Source organism: Ovis canadensis, chromosome 2 (genome assembly GCF_042477335.2).
Source record: "Ovis canadensis isolate MfBH-ARS-UI-01 breed Bighorn chromosome 2, ARS-UI_OviCan_v2, whole genome shotgun sequence".
Classification (NCBI taxonomy): domain Eukaryota; kingdom Metazoa; phylum Chordata; class Mammalia; order Artiodactyla; family Bovidae; genus Ovis; species Ovis canadensis.
Genome location: NC_091246.1, coordinates 135,400,809 through 135,426,970, shown reverse-complemented (window position 1 = coordinate 135,426,970; position 26,162 = coordinate 135,400,809). Strand labels below are relative to the sequence as shown.

At 40.0% G+C, this 26,162-nt stretch overlaps 1 protein-coding gene across 5 annotated transcripts in view; it reads right to left on the bottom strand.

The window, feature by feature from the left end:
- The window catches only part of CWC22 (CWC22 spliceosome associated protein homolog), a 65,922-nt gene extending 40,268 nt beyond the window's left edge, over window positions 1-25,654 (bottom strand). Inside the window, exons 1-3 of one of the 5 annotated variants that reach the window (XM_069574263.1) lie at window positions 25,443-25,654; window positions 5,665-5,800; window positions 900-967 (exon numbers count right to left, since the gene is read on the bottom strand). In XM_069574263.1, the coding sequence (XP_069430364.1) occupies window positions 900-967; window positions 5,665-5,691 (95 nt within the window). In that variant the 5' untranslated portion in view covers window positions 5,692-5,800; window positions 25,443-25,654. Of the gene's footprint in view, window positions 1-899; window positions 968-5,664; window positions 5,801-7,350; window positions 7,678-25,319 lie in introns of those variants that run through there. The other 4 variants (XM_069574268.1, XM_069574265.1, XM_069574266.1 and 1 more) reach the window with 4 other exon arrangements.
- Between the last annotated feature and the right edge of the window lie 508 nt (window positions 25,655-26,162).

The following is a 26,162-nucleotide window of genomic DNA, read 5'->3' as shown; positions in this document are numbered from 1 at the left end:
ATTATTAGATATCTGTGACAATGGACTGAATGATCAGCAAACAGGGATAGTTAGTATAAGATCTGCCTTTTGAAACTCAAAAGTCAATAAAATCAGAGAACCTTAACAGAAGTTAATACATACACACATGATAAATATACACAGTAACATAATCTATGTCTCATATGCATATCTACAATTTATTTGCATATACACATATGTGTGCGTATGTCTAGAGAGAGATTTTCTAAAATATATATATAGGGAGGAAGTGATCCATGAAAGACGATAAGTAGGTGCAGAACACAGTAATTAACTTGTGTCTAAAGCAAAGGTTTTTTGAGACAGCAGAACGGAATATGAACAAAGTACATAGGGAATAAGAGATCAGACAACTGAAAGAAAATTTAGAGGATGCTTCTCCTTTCATAAACTCTTTTTCAAGGTTATAGCTTACTAAGTGAAATAACTGAAGTCATACTATGAAGGCATGATGAACATTAATGGTAACATTTCTGAGCCTTTGAACTTAACACAATTACGATAAGATACATATAAAAACATTTTGAAAACTATAAAGAGCCGTGTAAATATAAAGGATTAGTATTAACAGTAAAAGCACTTTAAAATAATGTGATTTCAACTAAACTTTCCAATTTATAAACTTCTATGCAGTATTTGACATATTAAAATTATTCTCCTGCACCTAAAAAATTTCAAAAAAATCTAGAATTATTTACTAGAAATTCCTAGAATAGTCATTCAAGGATGATCTGTTCTCAACCCCACTCAAGTAACATTTCCTGTAAAACCATCAAAGAAAGTTATTAACCCTAAAATTAGAAATCTAAGAGCTAAATAATTTCTTAAACTTGTCATTAAAATCTTGAGTGGTATTTAGAACACATAAAATTGTTTACCTGTCTTCTGGAGAGGAGGTCCTTTGATATGAATTATAATTTTCCCGTCTGTCATGACCAGAAGAATGCTTTCAATGGAAAAAAAGAGGGGAAGAGAAATTTTAAAATTCTGTTAAAAAAACATACAGACAACAACATATGTATCTTGGAAATGAGAAGTGCTTTAAAAATTATTTCAAAATATGCTTTTAAACATAAAAATAATTTATACTACCTCAATAGTATATAAGATAAAACAAAATTTTCAGGCCATCCCAGGTAAATGTCTGTCGCAGTTATCTGTTTACTATAGATCAAATACTGTCTTTAAACAACAACAACAACAAAAAACTCAAGGTTTAATAGGAGAAAATAATTCTCAAATTTTCGATGCCACTTAGCTAATATTTTATTTCTATGAAATGAGATTCGGATAGTAAAGAATCTGCCTGTAATGCCGGAGACCCAGGTTCAATCCCTGGGTTGGGAAAATCCCCTGAAGAAAGGAATGGCTACCCACTCCAGTATTTTTGTCTGGAGAACTTTACGGACAGAGGAGCCTGGCAGGCTACAGTCCACCGGTTGCAAAGAGTCAGACACCACTGAGCTACTAACACTTTTACTTTCAATAAGATTTAAATTTATAGAACACCATTTTTATAAAGGTCTTTCCTGGTGAAAACCATGACCAAAGGATGGAGGTTTTATTGCAAGAACTCACTTCTGTGGTTATGCCCACGTCTTTCATAACACTGCACTTATGTTATTATCTCCTTTGGGTTAAGAAAACCACATTAGTCCAGGTTACCAAATCTGGACAAAACAAAAGAGACTGTCTAACATATTTATGAAAATTCATTTTGGTTTTCAGCAAACATATTTAAGTGTCTGATACAGCATGTATGACACTATGGTAGGCTGTAAAGATTTAAAAAATATGACTTGTAAAATATAGCTCCTAAGCTAAATCCTTTGAAAAATAACATACAAAAAGATAACTTCAATGTAATATGAGGCTGAAGATACATGTCACAATGAGAGAGAGATATGAATTATCCAGTTTAAGAACATATTCTAATTTAAAAATCCAAATACACTTAAGATGCCAAAATATTTATAAACAGGTAAATTTTTAAACCAGCTATAAAAATATTCATATTGACAAACTTATTTTTAAGAATTAAAATGATTTTAATTAACTGAAAGGAAATACAGTATGTTTTCAAAGAATCTTAATCTTGAAATCTAAGAAAAAAATAACTCAAATAATGAGTAATTTGTTCCACAAACTGACATGCTTGCCTCCTTAAAGGGAAAAATATACATTCACAAATTGAAAATTATACTGCAAAGAAATGTAAACAAGCTCCAACATCCTCTTATGTTACTGCTGTCAGTGGCTCAGTCATGTCCAACTCTTTGACCCCACTGACTATAGCCAAGCTTCTCTGTCCAGTCAAGAATACTGGTTGCCATTCCCTGCTCCAGCGGATCTTCCTGACCCAGGGACTGAACCTGGGTCTCCTGTACTGCAGGTGGATTCTTTACTGTCCAAGTCACCAGGGCAGCCTCGCTCTTATGTTATGACTAATTAGCAGCAGTTGGAGTCTATTATCACAAGTAAATTAATTGCTAATACAATCTCCTTAAGTATTGAATTTTTTGACTAATATATACTAATTAGACTAATGGGTGCTGGTGAACAAACATGTGATCAAAATTTATAATTTAAGGTAGTCAGTCTGGCTATATTTTATACTGATGCAAACATCTTAAAATCTGGCTTCTAATATGTTTAACTTTTAAAAATTCTTTCACTGGGCAGGCAGCAAAATTAAGTAGAATTGTTCAATACATATGACACAGGCTTCCATAAAACTTGACATCAAGATACTAAACCAAATATGGAGCACAAGATTCATGCAATTCATGGTAACGTCAAACACAGTATTTACTTATTTTTTATAAGACACACCCATTCCTCCAGCCTAGATACTCTGGGGGATATAAAAGATAGGAAAAACCTTCAAGGAGATTAGGATCTTAGAGGAGAGATGATTAGAAAGATTTCTACAGTTAAAAACATCAGATTATAACTGAGACAGATAGAGAATGGGGAGGAGAAGAGGGAGGAGCGGGGAGAGAGAGAAAACAATAAAACTGCACTCTCTACTTTTCTTTTATAGGACATGACAATTATTTTGATTACATTAGGGAGAAGGCCTCAATTCCGTGCTAATGCTTTTTAACACATCTCCACAACATCTGCTGTGAGCAAGAGGGAGAAATCAAAAATACTGAAGTCGTGACTCAGGATTTCATAAATGCGATCAAGTTAACCAATGGCTGGCACATATAGCCAGCGCTAACAGGAGATCTTAAGTCGGAACAAGCACTGGGGTACACGGTACCACAGTGACAGTGAGTTAAGGGGAACGTGAACTGGGTTTCAGTACATTTTACTTAGTGAAAAATTTCAGAGTTTGATCCAAATAATAAGAACCTGAATTTCCCTCTTTCCCTTATTTATAGAGGTTAGATTTGAAGTCAGAGCAGTAGTTGATGGCAATATATCATTGAAATTACCTTTAAAAATTCTCTAAATCTTTCCTTAAGCAAAGCAAATAATGGTACACTGAGCAGTCGTCTGTGACAATGTAGACAGCAGTGTGAGGAGGTAACAGGAGCAGGAAGCCTGTGACCAGAGGCTGTGAACATCCCTTAGGCTCAGGGAACAAGTCTTTAGAGCAAAAAGCGAGGAGAGGCTGGAAGAGTTAGAGAGCTTGCCTCTAACTGGCTAAGGAAGCTACGTAAAGTCAGTGGAAAAATAAGGGATCCTCAGCTGAAGCCTCCTGAACCTTACAGACGAGGCCTCAGAACATGAAGAGAGGATCTGAGATAAGAATGGGCCCAACCCAGCTAGCGGCCAACAAGATGGAGACAGGAAGGCAAACGAAACTGAAAACTGGCTGAAGAGGGCTGAGCCACTAAGTGCGAACACCTTGCTGGGGACATTTCCCAGGCTAGGGTGATACCCCAGAAGACCCATGTGGACGACAAAAGGAACACGTGGAGAGGCCCAGTCTGAGAGAAACAGAAGAGGACTCAGAAAGACTGAACACTTCTCACTCTGTGTTAAAGGCAGAGACTGAGCTGACTGCTCTTGTCTAACATGGCTCAGTCAAGAGCCAGTTCTGCACAAGGTCTCCTTTCTCCTTAGGTCCCCAGCTCCTATCACAGTCTGCCACCTACTACGCCCACAATTAAGTGTTTAACTGTCAGCGGAGCAATAAATACAAGTTCCAAAGAGGCAGGTTTCTGAACACTATATGCAGGCATCTACTGACAGACAGCGCCAGCTTCCGGGACAGCGAACTCCCTGCCAAAGGAAATATGTAAGCACAGGCTGGACGTCTACCTAGGACGGAGGCCTGGAGAGTGTCTTCTCATACTCAAAAGAGGTTTGAAGAGATGGCAACAGAGCCTGTCTCGGTCCGTAAGCACATCAATTCATTTTATTAAGCATTTACCACACCTCAAGCGTGGTACCTGGTGCCTGCTGTTAAGGAGCTCCTATCTCACACTAAAGTCGGTTTCGGGGTGCAGAGGTGGTGGAGGGGAAAGGAGATGTGTCTGCCTTTATAATCAAATAAAAATCCACCTTCCCCTTTACTGACTCCAAGATACAGGAAGTAATTGCCTGCTTGTAGATCTACGGACTACACACATTGGCAAGTAGATCTGTGCAGCTGAAATGAAAAGGAAGGATAATGGTTTGCTCTTCTGCCAAGTCCACTCAGAGGCAGAGGAACAGGTCTGAAGAAGACGGAGTCACAATCCTTGTGACCACTCTGACTACCTCTACTGTTCTACTCTTCTCACAACCTGCTCCAGCCACACTGGACTCTTCAGTTTTGCCTCTGCTGTTCCCTTTGCCTAGCACACTCCTCTCCTAGACACCTACTGGGCTAACTCCCTCATTTCCTTCAAGTGTGTGCTCAAAAAGGCCCCCTTTCACTGGGCCCTCCCTATTAAAAGCTGCATCATCCAACTGCTACTGATCAACCTTACCCTACTTCTTTTCTCCATAACACAATCTAGCATTTAACACTGAAAATACTATATAATCCACTTACATATTAAGTGTATGGTCTATTTGCTTTCTCCACCACTAGAATGCAAACTGTAAGACCAAGGAATCCTGTTTTGTTCACCATTTTACCCACAGTGCTCAAAACAATCACAGGGACATCGTAAGAATTCAGCGAATATTTGGTGAATAAACAAATGTATAATGTCTATAAACTACAGCACAAAATAAGTAGCCCATTTATGCATCTGCAATATGCAACAAGAGGCTCACTTGTAGACAGGCATGCAAAAACTGTGACCAGTTGAGAAAGAAGACAATCATCTTCCATTTTAGACTCATGCAGGAAATAAAGCTCTTTAAAAAGAATGGCGCAATTTCCTGCTGTTTGTTATTCTTCGTTTATACACACATGCTCACTCACATATACTTTCTTGATTTACACACACATGCACACATATACATGCGTGTGCACACACACACACATACACCCTCCTCCACCCCTGTATGTTCTCTCAACCTACCACGTGGCATCTGGCCAAATATCTAGAGTTGAAACTGTGTTAAGTTCAATGTGTGTGCGACACAACTCTACTGTCTGGTCCTACCGTCCTAATTATATAAACGCATTTTTGTTTAAAGGGTAGATAAACGACGACAAGTTTATGTTCTTTATTATAAGGTTCAAACACTTACCTTTATTTGTGCCACACTACTTTTCATTTTCTTTTGCCAGTTGATCTGATATGTCAAAGACTCCTTAAGTCAGCCCAAATAAATACCAAACAGGATGAATTCCTTGACAGTTTACCTTTCTGTCTGCAAATGTCACCTATAAAATATACCAAAATAAACTTTTGTTAACACTAAAAAGAAGTGCGTAAAATGACGATATGTCATTATTTTGGTAATTTTTGAAAAATGCTGACCTCATAGTTATGTTCATATACGACTGCCATTCAAGCATTTTATAAGAACTGTGTATCAATAGTTTATAATTTATGGTATGGTGTAAGGTAATGAAATCACAAAAGTGAAATAGAAAAAAAAAATTAAAAGAGGTAGAGAATATAGAGTAAAAACTGTGCTCAGCACCAAAATAATTGAAAACAATTTTAAATAAATCTAGTTTGAATTGGAGAAAAGATGATACAGATTATCTCATCCAATCCTTCATTTTAAGGATAAGAACACTGTCAGATAAGTCATTTCAATGTTCTAAGTTATAACAGTGTTCTAAGCTATAAAACAAGCTGGCAGCGGACTAGAAACCTAGCTTAAGGACACCTGATTGGGTATTGTTTTCACTGAACCACACATACAAATAATCTAGGTGCTATAAAGTACAGTGATACAGAGTTGCCATCATTTAATGCAGTTGGGGAGGTATATAAATCACTAAGTAAAGAAAAGTTTCCTTTACCATGGTTATCATGCTATCTAGATTAGTAAAAACAAAATATAGCTGATTCTTCACAAACGTGTCAATCTACAAAGTATAACTGCAATCTAAAGCATATCATTGCTCAGGGACTCCCAGAGCAGAGAGAGCCAGAGAAGGGAAGTCCCACGTGCTCAATATGCTCTCTCAAATTTCTGACTACACCTGCACCCACACACATACTAAACCCACACACACTGAACAGAGTCCTGCTCAGGATCACAGAACTGAACAGACATGTGAACAACTCAAGAGACAGATGGGTTCAAGAGACAGAATTTGCAACTTAAGCCTTATTAAATAATTGCCTAAAGGGTCACCATTCCTCAGGGGAATACAACAGAATCCAAAGTCTTAACAGAATAGCAAAATGTCCAGGATATAATTTAAAAATAACTTATCAGATAACTGTGGCCCAATCTTGAGAAAAAAGACAATCAATCAAAGAAAGCCAATACTGAGACACCAACCCAGATGCTGAAATTAGCATAAGAGGATTTCAAAGCGTAGTCAAAAGTGAAAAGGAAAACGTGCTTGTAAGGAAAAACATAGAAAATTTCAGGGAAAAAAACGCCGAAACAAAAAATGAACCAAACTGAAATCCAAGGACTGAAAAATACATGAAGCAAAAAAATTCACTGCACATACTTAAGAGCAAAATGGAGATAAAGGAAAGCCAATAAGTTTGTGTAAAATCATTAGAAATTATCCAATCTAAAGAATAGAGAGAGAAATTTTAATGAACTATATCAGGGATATGTGGGACAATATAAATGGGCACTGTGTAATTAAAGTACAAGAAGGAACGAGAGAAAGAATGGGACAGAAGAAATATTTCAAGAAATAACAGCCAAGATATCCCCAAATTTGACGAAAGACACAAATTTACAGATTCAAGAAGCATGAACACTCGCCAACAGGATTAAGAAAACCACACTTACACAAACAGTTAAATATGCTGCTGTTGCTAAGTTGCTTCAGTCGTGTCCGACTCTCGTGCAACCCCATAGACAGCAGCTCACCAAGCTCCCCCGTCCCTGGGATTCTCCAGGCAAGAACACTGGAGTGGGTTGCCATTTCCTTCTCCAATGCATGAAAGTGAAAAGTGAAAGGGAAGTCGCTCAGTCGTGTCCGACTCCTAGCGACCCCATGGATTGCAGACCTCCAGGCTCCTCCATCCATGGGATTTTCCAGGCAAGAGTACTGGAGTGGGGTGCCATCGCCTTCTCCGAGTTATATATAGTAGTCAGTAATCAAACTGCTGAAAACTAAAGATAAAGAGAAAATCCTGAGAGCAGCAAGAAGAGAAAACAACACACTATATAAGGGGAATACTTCAAATTATCTCTGACTTTTCTTTAGAAACTAAGGAGACCGAAAGACAGTAGAATAATCTTTAAAGTGCTAAAAGATTAAGAAACTGTTAGCTTCCAGCAAAAATAATCTTAAGAATGAAGATGAAATAAAGACATGTTTTCTGACTGAACAAAGCAAACAAAAACAACTAAGAGAAACCAAGAGAATGCATCAACAGCAGACCTGCACTCCAAGAAATGCTAAGGGAAATAATACCAGAGAGAAGTATGGATTTTCAAAAAGGAAAGAATAACACTGGAAATGGTAACTTTCTCAAGAAATATAAAAATTACTTTTTCCTTTATCTAAAATACACAGATCTGTTTAAAGCTGAAACTATGTTGGAGAAGACTCTTGAGAGGCCCTTGGACTGCAAGGGGATCCAACCAGTCCATCCTGAAGGAGATCAGTCCTGAATATTTATTGGAAGGATTGATGTTGAAGCTGAAACTCCAATAATTTGGCCACCCGATGCGAAGAACTGACTCATTTGAAAAGACCCTGATGCTGGGAAAGACTAAAGGCAGGAGGAAAAGGGGACAACAGAGGATGAGACGGGTTGGATGGCATCACTGACTCAATAGACATGAGTTTGAGTAAACTCCTGGAGTTGGTGATGGACACGGAGGCCTGGCGTGCTGCAGTCCACAGAGTCACAAAGAGTTGGACACGACTGAGCGATTGAACTGAACTATAATGTCTTGAGAGGGCATAGTGTATGTATGCAGATATATGTGGACTAAAATGGACCTACATGAGGCAAGGTTTCTGATTTTTTTCTGAGGCAGTACAATGTGAACTCTAAGAAGCCTGTGAAAAGTTAAGGATAGACATTATACTCTCTAGAGAAAATGACCAAAAAAAAATGTAAATAAATACAACTAAAATGTCTACAGATAAATTAAAACAGAATTTAAAAAAATTATTTATAAAGGCAGGAGAGAAGGAACAGAAGAACAAAAAACAGAGAGGACAAAAAGAAAAAAATAAGATGGCAAATTTAACTAACTCTATGAATTATGTCAAATATTAATGAACAAACATTTCTAATTAAAACACAGAAGCTACTCCTCCCTCACCTCAGGTAATACAGCCTTGAAGGTATATCCTAGACTATAACCTAGTCTTGTCTCGATTGTAGGTCCCACTTGCCTCCTAAAATGACTTACACAATGTGTATTTGCCATACACAGATCACATGATTCTTTTCAAAGATCCTGTTTTTACAGCTATAAAAAAAAAATTTTATTCAACAAACTTTTGCCCAAAGGTAATGTTATTTTTTTCTAACCTCTACTAGCACCATCATTATATTCTAGTATATCCTTATCATCTAGTATTATTTATATATACATTTATTCAATAACAACAAACATTTATTGCACTTGTATTTTGCCAGGCATCCTTCTAAGAACTGGGTAGACAGCAATGAACAATCCTAACAAAATTCCCTGCCCACATGGAGCTTACTTATAAATTTATTTATAGATTAACTTATAAAAAGTAAAGTTACTCTATTTACAAAAAGTAAATCTATAATGATAAGCAAAGCACTCAGCTGCTAATAAAGCAAAGTGGCTGGCTGGGTTTTTTTTTTTATACATGTCATTTCAGATCATTACTTAATACTGTAAAACAAGATCCCGAAGTCACTATGTTTAAAAAAAACAAAGTGGAATATGAAAACCTGCATGGCTGGAGAATTACTTATACATATATTGGGGCCCACCTGACTTACTTAGAAGATCCGTATACAGGGGTGGAGGTGGAGGGCGGGATACCTAGGCACACTGGTTTTACAAAGGCATCCCCAAGGTAATTCCAATATCCAACTCTCAAGATTTCTCAGCTTTCCAATTCTGGACGAGAAACTGGTTATCAATTTGTCTTAAATCATGAGTCAAATACAGGACTCCACAGCTTATCTACTTTATAGTGAAGAACTTAAGACATAAACCATTTGAAAAGGGAAACATAAATTTCAAACATTAATCCTTAACTCACTGATAAAAAGCACATACATGTATGTAAAAAACAAAAACCAGTATCAGTCCTTTTTAAATCTGAGAAATTCTGGGCACAATTTACAGGGAGAAAATTCTCACTCATAATGCACTGATGGCCAGAGCACAGGCTTTCTGGAGCTTAGGACATCAGCCATGATAATTAAAGTAACAGTGTCTACTGTAATGGGCTTCCTAGGTGGTGCTTTTGGTAAAGAACTTGCTGCCAATCCAGGAGATATAAGAGATGCGGGGTTTGATCCGCGAGTCAGGAAGATCAACCCACTCCAGTATTCAGAATCCCATAGACAGAGGAGCCTGCCAGGCTACAGTCCATAGCGTCGCAGAGTCGGACCCGACTGAAATGACTTTAGCACGCACGTATCTGCTATAACATGATCACAAACACCAATTTAAGCACTGAACTGGAGTCATCCAGATGACAAAATATGTTCATGAAACACTTTTATTATCCTTAAAATGAAAATAAAACATGAAAAATTGAGAGAGGGCAAGAAAAAAAACCTGCATCAAAATTCAGTCTTCCTGTGTAAACTAGATATGTATCTGATAACAGTAATTGTTTCAATGACTATGTACCTCTCAAGTTAAAAAACGCATATACATAGACTGGAGTAAACAGTAAAACTTTTCTTGCCCATAGGCTTAAATATGCTTATTAACTGTGAGATCTGGAACATATTTAATGTAAAAATTAAAAGCCTAGAGAACTGTTAGTGTCCTTACATTCATAATTTGTCCCTACTCCCGGGATGACACTATACGATACCTCAATAGAGCGTTCCATTCTCTTCTATTTTAATAATGTTGTTGTACAAATTAATTGGGGCATCTTCCCCAGTGGCACAGTGGTAAAGAATCTGCCTGCCAATGTGGGAGACACAAGAGATGCGAACTGGACTGCTAGGTCAGGAAGATCCCCTGGAGTAGGAAATGGCAACCCACTCCAGTATTCTTGCCTGGAAAATTCCACAGACAGAGGAGCCTGGAGAACAACAGTCCATGGGGTACGACTGGGCACTCACACACAAAGACACCCCGCCACCACCACAAATTAACTGAGTCACTTTTTGTCCATAGGAGCTTTTGCTCCTTCCTTACATTCACCAAAACTCCCTCTATGAACTAGGCTCAAGAACTGAATTGTCCAAATGAACCTCAAAAGAATCTAATCTAAGTAAAAGACACTGCCTGGTACTCTTTACTTTTCGCAGGGAATATGCTGGTGGATACTGCTGCCATCAATCATCTGTGACTAATTTTCAGGACTTCTCTGATCCAGAAGGAGAAAACACAGAAGACAGAAAGAGGCCCTCCTTCAACGGACGCTAGACACCAGTGACTGTCACAGACTCATTTGCATTATTTTTGTCCTTGATCCTCTTATTTTTTTTCCCCTCTCTGCTAGCTGACACTTCTAAATCAGCACTATACAAAAGAACTTTCTGCACTGATGGAAAGGTTCTTTTTCTGTACTGTCAGTAGCCACTAGACCAATACAATGCGTGCTCACTGGCCACATGTGGCTATTGAGAACTTCAAATATACCTAGTGGAAATGAGAAAATTAATTTTATATGATTTTAATTATATTTAAACATGAATAGCCACACTTTCACATTTCACTTTCCTACACTGGAGAAGGAAATGGCACCCTACTCCACTGTTCTTGCCTGGAGAATCCCAGGGACGGCACAGCCTGGTGGGCTGCGGTCTATGGGGTCGCACAGAGTCGGATACGACTGAAGTGACTTAGCAGCAGCAGCAGCAACCACATGTGGCTACTGGTTACCATACTAAACAACACAATTCTAAATGATTAGCAGACACTGGAGGCTTTTAGTTAGGGCATTCTGAATCCTTGTTTTGACAATCTCCAGATACGATACTCAAATTTCTCCAAGCCAGCCTTTAATAATACATGAACTGTGAACTTCCAGACATTCAAGCTGGTTTTAGAAAAGGCAGAGGAAACAGAGATCAAATTGCCAGCATCCTCTGGATCATCAAAAAAGCAAGAGAGTTCCGGAGAAATATCTATTTCTGCTTTACTGACCATGCCAAAGCCTTTGCCTGTGTGGATCACAACACACTGTGGAAAATCCTCAAAGACATGGGAATACCAGACCACCTGACATGCCTCTTGAGAAATATGTATGCAGGTCAGGAAGCAACAGTTAGAACTGAACATAGAACAGACTGGTTCCAAATAGGAAAAGGAGTACATCAAGGCTGTATATTGTCACCCTGCTTATTTAACTGATATGCAGAGTACATCATGAGAAACGCTGGGCTGGATGAAGCACAAGGTGGAATCAAGGCTGCCAGGAGAAATATCACTAACCTCAGATATGCAGATGACACTACCTGTATGGCAGAAAGTGACGAAGAACTAAAGAGCCTCTTGATGAAAGTGAAAGAGGAAGAGTGAAAAAGTTGGCTTAAAGCTCCACATTCAGAAAATGAAGATCATGGCATCCGGTCCCATCACTTCATGGGAAATAGATGGGGAAACAGTGGAAACAGTGGTTGACTTTATTTTGGGGGGCTTCAAAGTCACTGCAGATGGTGACTGCAGCCATGAAATTAAAAGACGCTTACCCCTTGGAAGGAAAGCATGACCAACCTAGACAGAATATTAAAAAGCAGAGACGTGACTTTGCAATAAAGGTCCATCTAGTCAAGGCTATGGTTTTTCTAGTGGTCATGTATGGATGGGAGAGTTGGACTATAAAGAAAGCTGAGCGCCGAAGAATTGATGCTTTTGAACTGTGGTGTTGGATAGGACTCTTGAGAGTCCCTTGGACTGCAAGGAGATCCAACCAGTCCATCCTAAGGGAAATCAGTCCCGAGTGTTCACTGGAAGAACCAACGTTGAAGCTGAAACTCCAATACTTTGGCCACTTGATGTGAAGAACTGATTCATTTGAAAAGACCCTGATGTTGGGAAAGACTGAAGGTGGGAGGAGAAGGGGACGACAGAGGATGAGATGGTTGGATGGCATCACTGACTCAATGGACGTGAGTTTAAGCAAATTCCTGGAGTTGTTGATGGACAGGGAGGCCTGGCGTGCTATAGTCCATGGGGTTGCAAAGAGGTGGATACGACTGAGCGACTGAACTGAACTGAAGATATGATACTAATTAATTCTTCAGATACTGGCAAAAGTCTCAAAAAAAAAAAAACCCTCATATCCAAATTAATGGGAAAAGTCAATTTGGTTATTTTCCATGACAGATTCAGATTATGAGAAATAAGGAATATAATAATCCTTGTCCTAGAGTTTGTCTATGTTTTAATCATCAATGTGTGATCTCCACAGTCTTAAATGCTGCTTTGCAGCTGCTATGAAGACAAATAATCATTTTACATAAACAACAAGAAAAGCCTGGCATTAGAGATATTATTACCATCACAAACTTCATATACCATCCTGGGCCACTGAACAACAGTACAGAAAGTGACTGATCACATCGCCATAAGATAAATGATCTATCCTTTAGCTTAGACTGAGTAACCAGAAGGGGTATTGATAAAATGGAAGAAAACAAAAAAACAACCTGCTGACAGCCAAGAATTGACACGGACACAGAAACCACAACTTCTAGAATGGATTTCCACCAATTTGCCAAAGGGAAAAATTATGCCACTCTCAGCTGCAGCTCATGGGGTCACAAAGAGTCAAACACGACTGACTGACTGAACTAAACTGAACTGAAGTCATCATATAGAACATGGATTATCTGAGGTCAAATTCTGTTCAGTCCCATCTGACCTGCACAGAATGCTGTGGGCATGCACTCATGCGTTCTTAAGATATGCCCACTTACTGTTCCACCAACTCTCTAGTTTACAAATTCTGTCTTGTCTACAAATGCCTGCCAAGACCAGATATCTGATGAGCACTAAGTACATTATTGGGGATTTTTTATTGATGGGCTTTAACATACAAGACAAATGAAACACTTTCTTCAACAATTCGATGACATGGGAGACAAGAAAAGAAAGAAATGGGTGGTACAACTGTTAAAAGAGGCTTAACAGACTTAACACATGTAATATGTGGACTGTATTTAGATCCAAACTTGAACAATTTGCCCTACTCTATAATGGGGTGTGTTTATATAGTAGGATCCATGCTAACTTGAAAAGAACACTAACTCAATTGACTAATATCCTCTATGCAGTCTTTCTTCCAAATAAAGGAGGCAGACTGGAGGTCTCTTTCCTTAATGGGGAACAAAATAATGGAAGAGAACACTTTCTAGTCCACTTTAATACTATGAACTTGCTGAAAAGTATTATATGCACATCATGGTTTTCTGGGTAGAAGAATGAGAACAGAGTGGGATCTGGACTTTCAGAAATACTTAAATCCACACAGATAAACATATTTTCAACCCAAGAGTACTTACCTTACATGTAACTAAAATAAAATGTATTTCAAAATCAGCCTTAACCTATATACCTATATAGTGTATACTATATACCTATATAGCCTTTACCTATATAGTTCGAGTTCTAGTTCAGTCACTCAGTCGTGTCTGACTCTTTGTGACCCCATGAATCGCAGCACCCCAGGCCTCCCTGTCCATCACCAACTCCCGGAGTTCACTCAGACTGACATCCATCGAGTCTGTGATGCCATCCAGCCATCTCATCCTCGGTCTTCCCCTTCTCCTCCTGCCCCCAATCCCTCCCAGCATCAGAGTCTTTTCTAATCAGTCAACTCTTCGCATGAGGTGGCCAAAATACTGCGGTTTCAGCTTTAGCATCATTCCTTCCAAAGAAATCCCAGGGCTGATCTCCTTCAGAATGGACTGGTTGGATCTCCTTGCAGCCCAAGGACTCTCAAGAGTCTTCTCCAACACCACAGTTCAAAAGCATCAATTCTTCAGCGCTCAGCCTTCTTCACAGTCCAACTCTCACATCCATACATGACCACAGGAAAAACGTTAGCCTTGACTAGATGGACCTTAGTCGGCAAAGTAATGTCTCTGCTTTTGAATATACCATCTAGGTTGGTCATAACTTTTCTTCCAAGGAGTAAGCGTCTTTTAATTTCATGGCTGCAGTCACCATCTGCAGTGATTTTGGAGCCCAAAAAAATAAAGTCTGACACTGTTTCTACTGCTTCCCCATCTATTTCCCATGAAGTGATGGGACCAGAGGCCATGATCTTCGTTTTCTGAATGTTGAGCTTTAAGCCAACTTTTTCACTCTCCTCTTTCACTTTCATCAAGAGGCTTTTTAGTTCCTCTTCACTTTCTGCCATAAGGGTGGTGTCATCTGGATATCTGAGGTTATTGATATTTTTACCTATATAGTGTACCCAAATTGATAATAAAGGAGATAGTCTAAGCTCTGGTATCAATAATTTATAAATATTCAAAAAGCATTTTTCTCAACTGTAAAACATGTTTTCCAATGAGGTAAGTCATTTTAAAATGATGTGATGGTTAGTGACCCATGGCTGACAGGAATGATACAGTGGTGAACACAGCTTGCCCAATGCTGTTCAAAACCAGCCAAAGCGAAGAATGCCACTGTATGTAGTAGCTCCGCAACACACTAATTTGCCATCTACACTAACAATTCTACAGCACATTACAGTGATGTTTCTGAGATATATGCTGCTGCTGCTAAGTCACTTCAGTCGTGTCTGACTCTGTGTGACCCCATAGACGGCAGCCCACCAGGCTCCGCTGTCCCTGGGGTTCTCCCGGCAAGAACACTGGAGTGGGTTGCCATTTCCTTCTCCAATGCATGAAAGTGAAAAGCGAAAGGGAAGTTGCTCAGTCATGTCCCACTCTTCGCGACCCCATGGACTGCAGCCCACTAGGCTCCTCTGTCCATGGGATTTTCCAGGCAAGAGTACTGGAGTGGGGTGCCACCGCCTTCTCTGCTGAGACATACGAGATGAACTAATTACATTCCCTGTGTCAGAAGTCAGAAACATCTAATTTAGAGTCAGATAACAATAGCAACAGCAACAAATAAAATTGTTATAGTCACAAAGACACTATACCAGGCACTTCATTTCTATATTCTTATTCAACCTTCATGGTCACCCTACTTTTATGATTTTTTTAAGCCTTATTTTTCAATGGGAAAACTGAGGTACAGAGAGTTGAAGCAATGCGTATAAATAAATCACTGCTAGTAAGTGACAGCGGAGAAGGCAATGGCACCCCACTCCAGTACTCTTGCCTGGAAAATCCCATGGATGGAGGAGCCTGGTGGGCTGCAGTCCATGGGGTCGCGAAGTCGGGCACAACTGAGCAACTTCACTTTCATTCTTCACTTTCATGCATTGGAGAAGGAAATGGCAACCCACTCCAGTGTTCTTGCCGGGAGAATCCCAGGGACGGGGGAGCCTAGCGGGCTGCCGTCTCTGGGGTCACACAGAGTCAGACATGACTGAAGCGACTTAGCAGCAGCAGCAGTAAGTGACAGAGCTAAAATTCAAGAAAGTTTATCTGATGCCAAACCATCTGATACTGCATCCCAAGGAAAACACCAACATTAGTAAGCTGATGCCAAATTGGTAAATTATAAAATGTAGAAAGACACAATCTATATATACTATGCATAAAATTTTCCTAAACTCATCTATTAAAAGTTTCAGATAGTAATGGTTTTGATGTTAATATAATGAGGCCCTTTTTTTTAAACATGAATAATAATGTTAAGGATTCCTTTATTTAATTTGCATACCAAGAATTCACTGTGACCAGGTACAATATGAGCAAATAAATCACTTGACTATTGTGCAATATCTAGTACTTTCCTTGATGATCCCTCTTGGGTCTAAAACCTGGTTCCTCTTCTCATCTCACACACACACACACACACACACACACACACACACACACACACAACCTGGTTTCTCTTCTCATCCTACAAATGCCTTTAATTTCAAATTATCTCACCCATTTAAGTTTAGTGAGTTTTCTTTCTGATCAGTGTCATCTTTTACCTTTCTACCCTTCAACCGTCATCACCAAATACTTTTCTGGCAATCAAGTACAATCTGTTATATTTCTATGTCCCAAAACATCAGAGTGAACTTGATAATACTGTAGACTGCTATCCCAGTTCTAACAAAAAATGCATAAAGTACTATCATCGTCCAGATTTATACAGAATATGCCTGCAGGGAAATTCTGAGAGTTCAGTATGTGCATGCTTGATACATAGACTAATTGGAAATTCCTGCAACAAGAGTAATTTATCTAGAGTTTATAGCTCTCACTGCTCTTCTTAGCATCACTGTGTGGATTTCACGATGAATTATTAAATTTCTCTCTCCTTGTCACAAGTAAGTCACTCAGCAAAACCACACCTGCTCTCCTGAGCAAGAAGAATATTTTATAAGATGCTGTTTCAGCAAGCATCAGGAAGCAAAATACTTAATAAGATCTGTAAGAATATTGCTTTAGACTAGTAACTGGAAACTATAAAACTATACATTCTGCGATTATCTCAAAAGTTCAAAAAAACAGGAAAATATTCAATTAATTAATGCACTACTTTCTCAATTATTTCAAAATAAAACATCTACCACTGTCCCTTAGGTATCTTCAACCCATGTTCGAGGAACTTGTGGAAATATACTATCATAAAATTGTTAACAGAAAGTCAAAGAAGTCGATTTCCTATAGTTTGCTCTTTTGCATTCTGCATAGTAACAGTAAGCATGGCAAACTCCAAACATTATAACAGAGTTTAAAACAAAAAAACAAAATAAAATGGAATAGTGAATAGCATTCAAATTAAAAGCTAGTGCAAATCTGTTCTTAATACAAAAATGTAATGGAAAGGTGGTGTTGATGGAATCCTCGGAAAAATTTCCAAATAGGACACAAACCGATGACCCTTCCAAATAGTTTTTTTCCTTTCCAGGGAACAGATAGGAATAACAGACTGGCCACAGTTCTTAAGCATGAATGACAAGATTGCCATGGCCTTTCCCTATTTGTACTAAAGGAAAAAAAAATTAAGAAAACTGCTTCCTTATTTTTTCTTGCTATTTTTTTGAATACATACATATTAGCAAGAAATCTGCCCCATGATATACCACATAAGAAAAACTTTGATATTGTAATTTGACTTCAGCACAGGTTCACAATATCAAGAAAATTAAAGGGCCAAAACTTTTCAAGAAAAGTCACAAGAGTGACAATCCCTTACCTGAAATTCTGAAATCCAAAATGTCTTAAAAATACAGATTTTTGGTAAACTCATTTGACAGCAAAATTTGACATGCACTAACTTGAGGCTTCATGTGACTCTTCACATGATGTACTATAGAAATATTACATGTATTTGACTAGATGATGTTGCCCTGGGATCCCAAGAGGGGGGTTACTGAATAAATATATCTGCACTGTATTCCCTCTGTAAAATCTGAACAAATTCTGAATGTCAAATCAGAATTATCGATACAAATGCAGAAATGCAGATCTGTCCTCCCTATTTGCTTTCTGGTACACTACAGTATACCAAGTGTGTGCTTTGTCGCATAACCATTTGAATGACTAAAGGTTATCACGTAGAAGTAACAGGGTTAGAAGCTGTGTAGATAGTATTAGATATTGTTTGGGTTTTTAAGTGATGAGGAATAAACAACATAAACACTTCTGACTGGTCTTTGACTCTATGTAGGGAAGACAGCACCAACTTAGGGACTTCTTAAGACAGTGAGACTCAGAGGAGTAGAAAAAAAAAAGACAAAATCTAAAAGTTCCTGTCATTTTTTAAGAACTCAGTGACAATGTGTGTTGTGTGTTAAGTTGCTTCAGTCGTGTCTGACTCTTTGCGACACCACAGAATGTAGCCACCCAGGCTCCTCTGTCCATGGAATTCTCCAGGCAAAAATACTGGAGTGGACCGCCATTTCCTTTTCTAAGACCAATATTCATACCCCAAATCACTCATTATAAACTGAGAGAAAGTGTTAACCCCCATTCACTTCCCACATCATGAAGCCAATCCATGTTAGTCTCTATTTAAGTTACCAACGAAATTAAAATGATAATGATCATATGAATATGCTACCTCAACTTTTTAAAAAAGTCTTCTTTGGTACATAGAAAGATCCAGTCTTTTCACTAGAATGCAGGCTCTATGAGAGCAGGAAGTTGTTGATTTTTGTTTCAAAATCTCTATCAGCTACTTCTGGATTTACAGCATTGATTTCCTAATGAGTTAGTTTTAAAGAAAAATTCTATATGTTGAACTTATTTACTGATTCATTTAAATATAAATTATGACATACATGCGGCAAATTCCCTTTATGCTGCCCCCTCTCTAATTCCATCTCTTTCTCTACACAACCAAGCTTTTTCTGGTAGATGAGTTCACATGAAGTGCCTCTAATTCTTAATCTCCCATTAACCCCTCTACCACAATTTGGTTTCCACTCAGGATTCCACCAGAGAAGGCAATGGAACCCCCCTCCAGTACTCTTGCCTGGAAAATCCCATGGACGGAGGAGCCTGGTGGGCTGCAGTCCATGGGGTCGGTAAGAGTCGGGCTCGACTGAGCGACTTCACTTTCACTTTTCACTTTCATGCATTGGAGAAGGACATGGCAACCCACTCCAGTGTTCTTGCCTGGAGAATCCCAGGGACAGCGGAGCCTGGTGGGCTGCCGTCTATGGGGCTGCACAGAGTCGGACACGACTGAAGTGACTTAGCAGCAGCAGCAGCAGCAGGATTCCACAGAACTTATCAAGGTTACAGAATGACTTTCTTGTTGCTAAATCCAGGGGCCACTTCCTTCATTTATGACATTGTGTCTAGCACTTGGTACTGCTAACCACCTTCTTGAAGTTCTCATTTCTCAACTTACAACAAAGACACCAAGTTCATCCGGTTTTGCTTCTGTCTCTTCTTCTGTCCAATCCTTTAAAATTTTACCATTCCACAGAGGTTAATCTTTGATCAGCGAGTTTTGTCTGTTTTGTTCATTATTATAATCCAAGAAGTCTCTCACTACTCGTTAAATGAATAAATGAACAGTCCTTTTCTTTTTTTTCTCCACATTCTCTCTGGAAGACCATCTCCACTTCCACGTCTTAGGCTACTATTCATAAGAACGATTTTACTTCATCCAGTCTTTTCTACAGTGTTCCAAATCTTTATCTCCAAATGCCTATAGAAACCTCCGTGTGGATGCACCAAAAGCCCGCTGAACTACAGAAGTCCAAGCTGGAACTCATTTCCTCCTCTCCTCAAATCAACACTTCCTCTAAATTATTACCTGTAAAACTAGCCAAGTGACAATTTCCTCATTCCCAGTCAGTCATGAAATCTAACTGATCCTACTTTCTCAGTTAACAGAAGACAGAATCAAATCTGCCCATTTCCTACCATTCTCTCAGCCATTGTATACAGAAGAAAAGTAGGGGGAAGGCTCCATTTAGGGAAGATCCTATAAGATAATCCCCTGGTTTCATTTTAGAAGGCAAAATAGTTTTCACCTCTCTAATAAGATTTCTCATAGGTCTTCTTTATCTCCAGACTATAAGGACTTTCCCAACTTGCTTCTAAAAAACATACTACTAACCTGAAGGGCGCCACTGCATTCTGTCTACACAGAGCAAAAGGATTCTGGAAATACCTGCCATGCTGCCTGGAGAGAAAGCCAGGCCTTAAATTAAAAGCACATCCCTCTACATTATAACTGTATTATTTCACACTTTGGAAATTTTCTTCTAAGTTTTTAAAATGAAAATTCTGTCTCAATGCCTACTGTATCTACCATCAGCCTCCTTATATTATTCTTTAATAGAAAAGAGTTCTTTGGTAGTAGTTCTTCTCGTTAACTGAATAAAAATAAATCTCTGGGGCTTCCCAGGTGGTGCAGTGGTCAGGAATCCGCCTGCCAATACAGGCCATGCAAGAGATATGAGTTTGATCCCTGGGTCAAGAAGATACTCCTAGAGCAGGAAATGGCAACCCCACTCCAGTATTCTTACCTGGAAAATTTCATGGACAAAAGAGCCTGGTGGACTACAGTCCAGGGAGTCACAAACTGTCAGACACGACTGAGCACACACAGGGACATCTCCACTGCTACTATGCCTGTAATCACCTGCACTCAAACCTTGTAAAGCCCACCTCATCTTGCCTTCTAGTTTCCCACACTTGGTTCACAGCTCAAGTGGCCGGCAGCAGAATTCAACTTTCCTCACTAATCCCAGCACCTGATTCACTGAACAAATATTATCAGTATGGGTTTTACTGATCTGTGATTAAGTTAAATTTATACCCATTGTCACGACAACAAAGAAAAGACAAAAAACCTTACATGTAAAACCTACATAACCCTCACCGCTTAATATATACCTGTGTGGCAAAGCAGCAGCTCCAGCGCTTCTAACTACCCACTGAACAGTACTTTTTTCATTTTGTCTTTAAAGTTTGCATTTGTGAGGAAAGTCTCCTTTGTGAGGTATTTTTATAACTGAAAAATTTTGTATGGGAGAAAGAGGAAAACAGAATGAAAAGAACTGATATTTATATTAAAAAGTGGTTCAGAAAAGCACTTAGACAAAGTAAAAGGTTGAGAAAAGGCAAGATGGTCATGGTCTTTTTCTTTTTACTTTACCCCCAATTCTCTGGAAGCAAGTTAAGAACAGAGGGTCAAAGGCAGTGTCTGTATCTTGTGAGGGGGGACATATGTTAAGCTGCACACAAGGCTCTGAGGTATGAGACAGAGTTCCTATTATCAGGCAGAGCAGAGAAATCTAAGTGTTACAGCAATGTTATAAACACGATACTATTAGAAAAGTAGAAGGGCAAGTAAGTGGGTCTGGGGAACACAGAAAGAAATCAGTCTAGAAGCTGGCTTTTGAAGGACAAGTAGGTCATTCAGGCAATGAGATAGCACATATAAGGGCTCAGAGGCACGAAAGACCTTGTAGAACAATGGACCCTGGAAGTTCTTGGTCACTGCTATATATCCAGAACTTAGGACGGTGCGTGCTACTTAATAGGCTCCAATTCTAAAATCAAATATAAAAGCAGGTGTGTAAGCTTTTGATGACTGTTTCTAATTCTTCCTATGAAGAACTCCCTATAATGATATCTGACAACTTCTTTACCATGGAATATCACAACAGTCTTGTCCCACATATCAACCCCTACTTCTACGAATGGCCAAGCTGTTGTCATCTACTGTATCAAGACAGAACCATGAGGGGCCAAACCTTACTTGTCTTTGCCGCCACCCTCCCTCAGTTAACCTGGAGAGTAGCTTTAATATACTTCCCTATTGAGATGAAAAAAGTATCAGTTCCTTTCCTACCAGTTCCAATCAAAGGGGAAATCTGACCCTCAAGGTGTAGTTACTTCAACCTACTAAAACAGGTCTAATTGCTGACGTCGCACACCTTCATTCATGCCACTTTGCTCCCCCCTCCCCAAAATGCGTTCATCAGCTTGCCTTACTTAAGCATAAGGGCCAAATATTTCTCTCAACTCTCACAGTACAGCTTTGAAGGTGGGCTTGCTGATGATTAATTGATAGAGCCACTTAGTACATCATATTCCAAATTTTAAAGACAATTTGAGGGAGTGGCCTCTACAGAGAAGTTTATAAAGTAGTCCCTGAATACAGCACCACATTCTAGACCAGAGGCTCCTGTCATGTCTAGAATAAACCTGTCCTGATAAACTAATTCAGGAAAGGACTCACAGGGTAGCTTTCAAGGTGAAAGGACTGAACTCTAGTCTGATCCACTTATGAGTTAAGCTCAAAGTCAAATTAAAGATGAACCTCCACAGGGTCTCACCCTCCCATTAGCCAACCTATTTCATAATCAAGGAACCCTTAGGTCCCCCGGCTGAGGCAGCCCACACTAGTTTTTTGGGTATCTGTTCACTGGGAAACGATTTAGCTTGGCTACAAACGGCAAAGCCTTGCTTTAATCACTGCTTCCTTCCCTGGTATATTACTCATGAAGAAAAGGCTTTGAAAGTATGAACTTCCTTGTAGGCCTTGAAATGTCTCTTTCAATGTCCGCTTGGGAAATGAATATACTGAGATAAAATATTTAGGCTGCAGGCTTATTAAAAAGTCTGGAGGTTGTTGAAACTAATCGGCCAAGAGGCCTTTTTGTTCCATTACTCTCCCATGCTAGGATTCTCAGATTTAAACCGAGAAGTAGAGAAATGCAACAAGAAAGCCCTCAAAGTCACTAGTGAGATCAGCTATATTAGCAAAATCCACTTCTTTCTTAAACTAGCTGTAGGCTAGCAGTGACTTACATCAAGTTAGGGATATACCTAACTTGATGATAGTGTGATCACTCACCTAGAGCCAGACATCCTGAAATGTGAAGTCAAGTAGGCCTTAGGAAGCATCACTACAAACAAAGCTAGTGGAGGTGATGGAATTCCCAGCCGAGCTATTTCAAGTCCTAAAATATGATGCTGTTAAAGTGCTGCATTCAATATGCCAACAAATTTGGAAAACTCAGCACTGGCCACAGGTCTGCAAAAGGTCAGTTTTCATTCCAATCCCTAAGAAAGGCAATGCCAAAGAATGATCAAACTACCACACAATTACACTCATCTCACATGATAGCAAAGTAATGCTCAAAATTCTCCAAGCCAGGCTTCAACAGTACATGAACTGAGAACTTCAAGATGTTCAAGCTGGATTTAGAGGAACCAGAGGATTAAATTGCTGGATGACAGAAAAAAATAGAGTTCCAGAAAAACATCTACTTCTGCTTTACTGAAAGGCAATGCCAAAGAATGATCAAACTACCACACAATTACACTCATCTCACATGATAGCAAAGTAATGCTCAAAATTCTCCAAGCCAGGCTTCAACAGTACATGAACTGAGAACTTCAAGATGTCGAAGCTGGATTTAGAGGAACCAGAGATTAAATTGCTGGATGACAGAAAAAAATAGAGAGTTCCAGAAAAACATCTACTTCTGCTTTACTGATGATGCCAAAGCCTTTGACAGTGTGGATCACAACAAACTGGAAAATTCTGAACCAGATGAGAATACTAGACACTTTACCTGCCTCCTGAATAATCTGTATGCAGGTCAGGAAGCAACAGTTAGAACCGGACATGGAACAACAGATTGGTTCCAAATTGGAAAAGGAGTCTCTCAAGGCTGTATGTTGTCACTCTGCTTATTTAACTTATATGCAGAGTACATCATGCTAAATGGAGGGCTGGATGAAACACAAGGTGAGATCAAGACTGCTGGGAGAAATACCAATAACCTCAAATACGACACCACCCTCATGGCAGAAAGTGAGGAAGAACTAAAGAGCCTCTTGATGAAAGAGGAGAGTGAAAAAGTTGGCTTAAAACTCAACGTTCAAAACACAGATCAGGGCATCCAGTCCCATCACTTCATGGCAAATAGACGGTGGAACAAAGGAACCAGTGACACGTTTTGGGGGGCTCCAAAATCACTGCAGCTGGTGACTGCAGCCACGAACTTAAAAGACGCTTGCTTCTTAGAAAAAAAGCTATGAAAAACCTAGACAGCATATTTAAAGCAGAGACATTACTTTGGCGACAAAGGTCAGTCTAGTCAAAGCTATGGTTTTTCCAGTAGTCATGTATGGATGTGAGAACTGGACCATTAAGAAAGCTAAGCGCCAAAGAATTGATGTTTCTGAACTGTGGTGTTGGAGAAGACTTTAGAGAATCCCTTGGCCAGCAAAGAGATCCAACCAGTCAATCCTAAAGGAAATCAGTCCTGAACATTCATTGGAAGGACTGACCTTGAAGCAGAAACTCTTAATATTTTGGCCACCTGATGCGAAGAGACGACTCAATGGAAAAGACCCTAATGCTGGGAAAGACTGAAATCAGGAGGAGAAAGGAACGAGGACGAGGTGGCTGGATGGCATCACTGACTCAATGGACACCAGTCTGAACAAACTCCGGGAGTGGTGAAGGACAGGGAAGCCCGGCGTGCTGCAGTCCATCGGGTCGCAAAGAGTAGGTAGGACACGACGGAAGGACTGAAAAACAAGTTATGTAGGGATAAAGGATAACAAGAGGAAGAACACGAGTAATAATGAATGAACACTCCGCAGAACTACACGGTAAATGATGAAAAAGAAACGACTCATGAAATTTTGAACGAGTCACAAAAATACTTCGCCGGAAAGAGGAATGAGAGAACTTTCACAGCTTTTTAATAAACCAGGGTTTATTAATCTCACACCTATGGTTCGGGGCCCAGGCACTAAGAAAGGGGCCTGGGGCCCAGAACCAAGAACTCGAGAGGCTCCAAGCGATCCGCGCCAAAAAACACACCCCACACTAAAGGAGAGGGTACCCGCGCTGCTGCTGGATTCCACAATAAAAGCCACCGCGGGGAGACAGCTCCAGGAACCCCCCCGGTCCGCGCAGGCACTCTCCATCCCACCGCGCACTCCCCATCCCACTCACTGGGGCTCTTCGGCCCCACCGACACTCACGGTCCAACCTCGCGGGCCACCGCGCGGCGGGAGACCCCAACGCCCCCGAAAACCTACCACGGCCGTACCAGCGAGCCCGCACCTACTCCTGGGGCCCCTTCATTTCCCACCCGGCCTGGCAGCCTGCCGCCCCAACTCCAGCTCGCTGCCTGCAGCAAGTCTACGGACTTCGGTAATTACCTGGAGCTCCACCGCGCCGCCATTACACCGGAAGCACGTCACTTCCCCTTCCCGGCCCGGCAGTAGGAAGAAGACGGACGTGAAACACATAATAACCTGACGCTAAACTGACTGTGATACGTTGTTGCATTAACTTATTTTAAACATTGTTTTGTAATACCAGATTCAGAGCCGTGGATCCGGCCACACGTTTTCCTTCCCAAGACGGAGACAAAAGAGACAACAAACTACAAAACCCAGAACCCACCGCCAATGTGGGCGGAAATGGCGCACTCAGTTGTAGGCTGAGAAGGCAGCAATGCACGACGGGAATTATAGTTCTTTTGGATAAGAAGCATAGAGTTCGCTCTAGAAGCTCACCGGCAACCTCAGTTCAGTTCAGTTCAGTCGCTCAGTCGTGTCCGACTCTTTGCGACCCCATGAACCGCAGCACGCCAGGCCTCCCTGTCCATCACTAACTCCCGGAGTTCACTCAGACTCACGTCCATCGAGTCCGTGATGCCATCCATCCATCTCATCCTCTGTCTTCCCCTTCTCCTCCTGTCCCAATCCCTCCCAGCATCAGTCTTTTCCAGTGAGTCATCTCTTCGCATGAGGTGGCCAAAGTACTGGAGTTTCAGCTTTAGCATCGTTCCTTCCAAAGAAATCTCAGGGCTGATCTCCTTTAGAACGGACTGGTTGGATCTCCTTGCAGCCCAAGGACTCTCAAGAGTCTTCTCC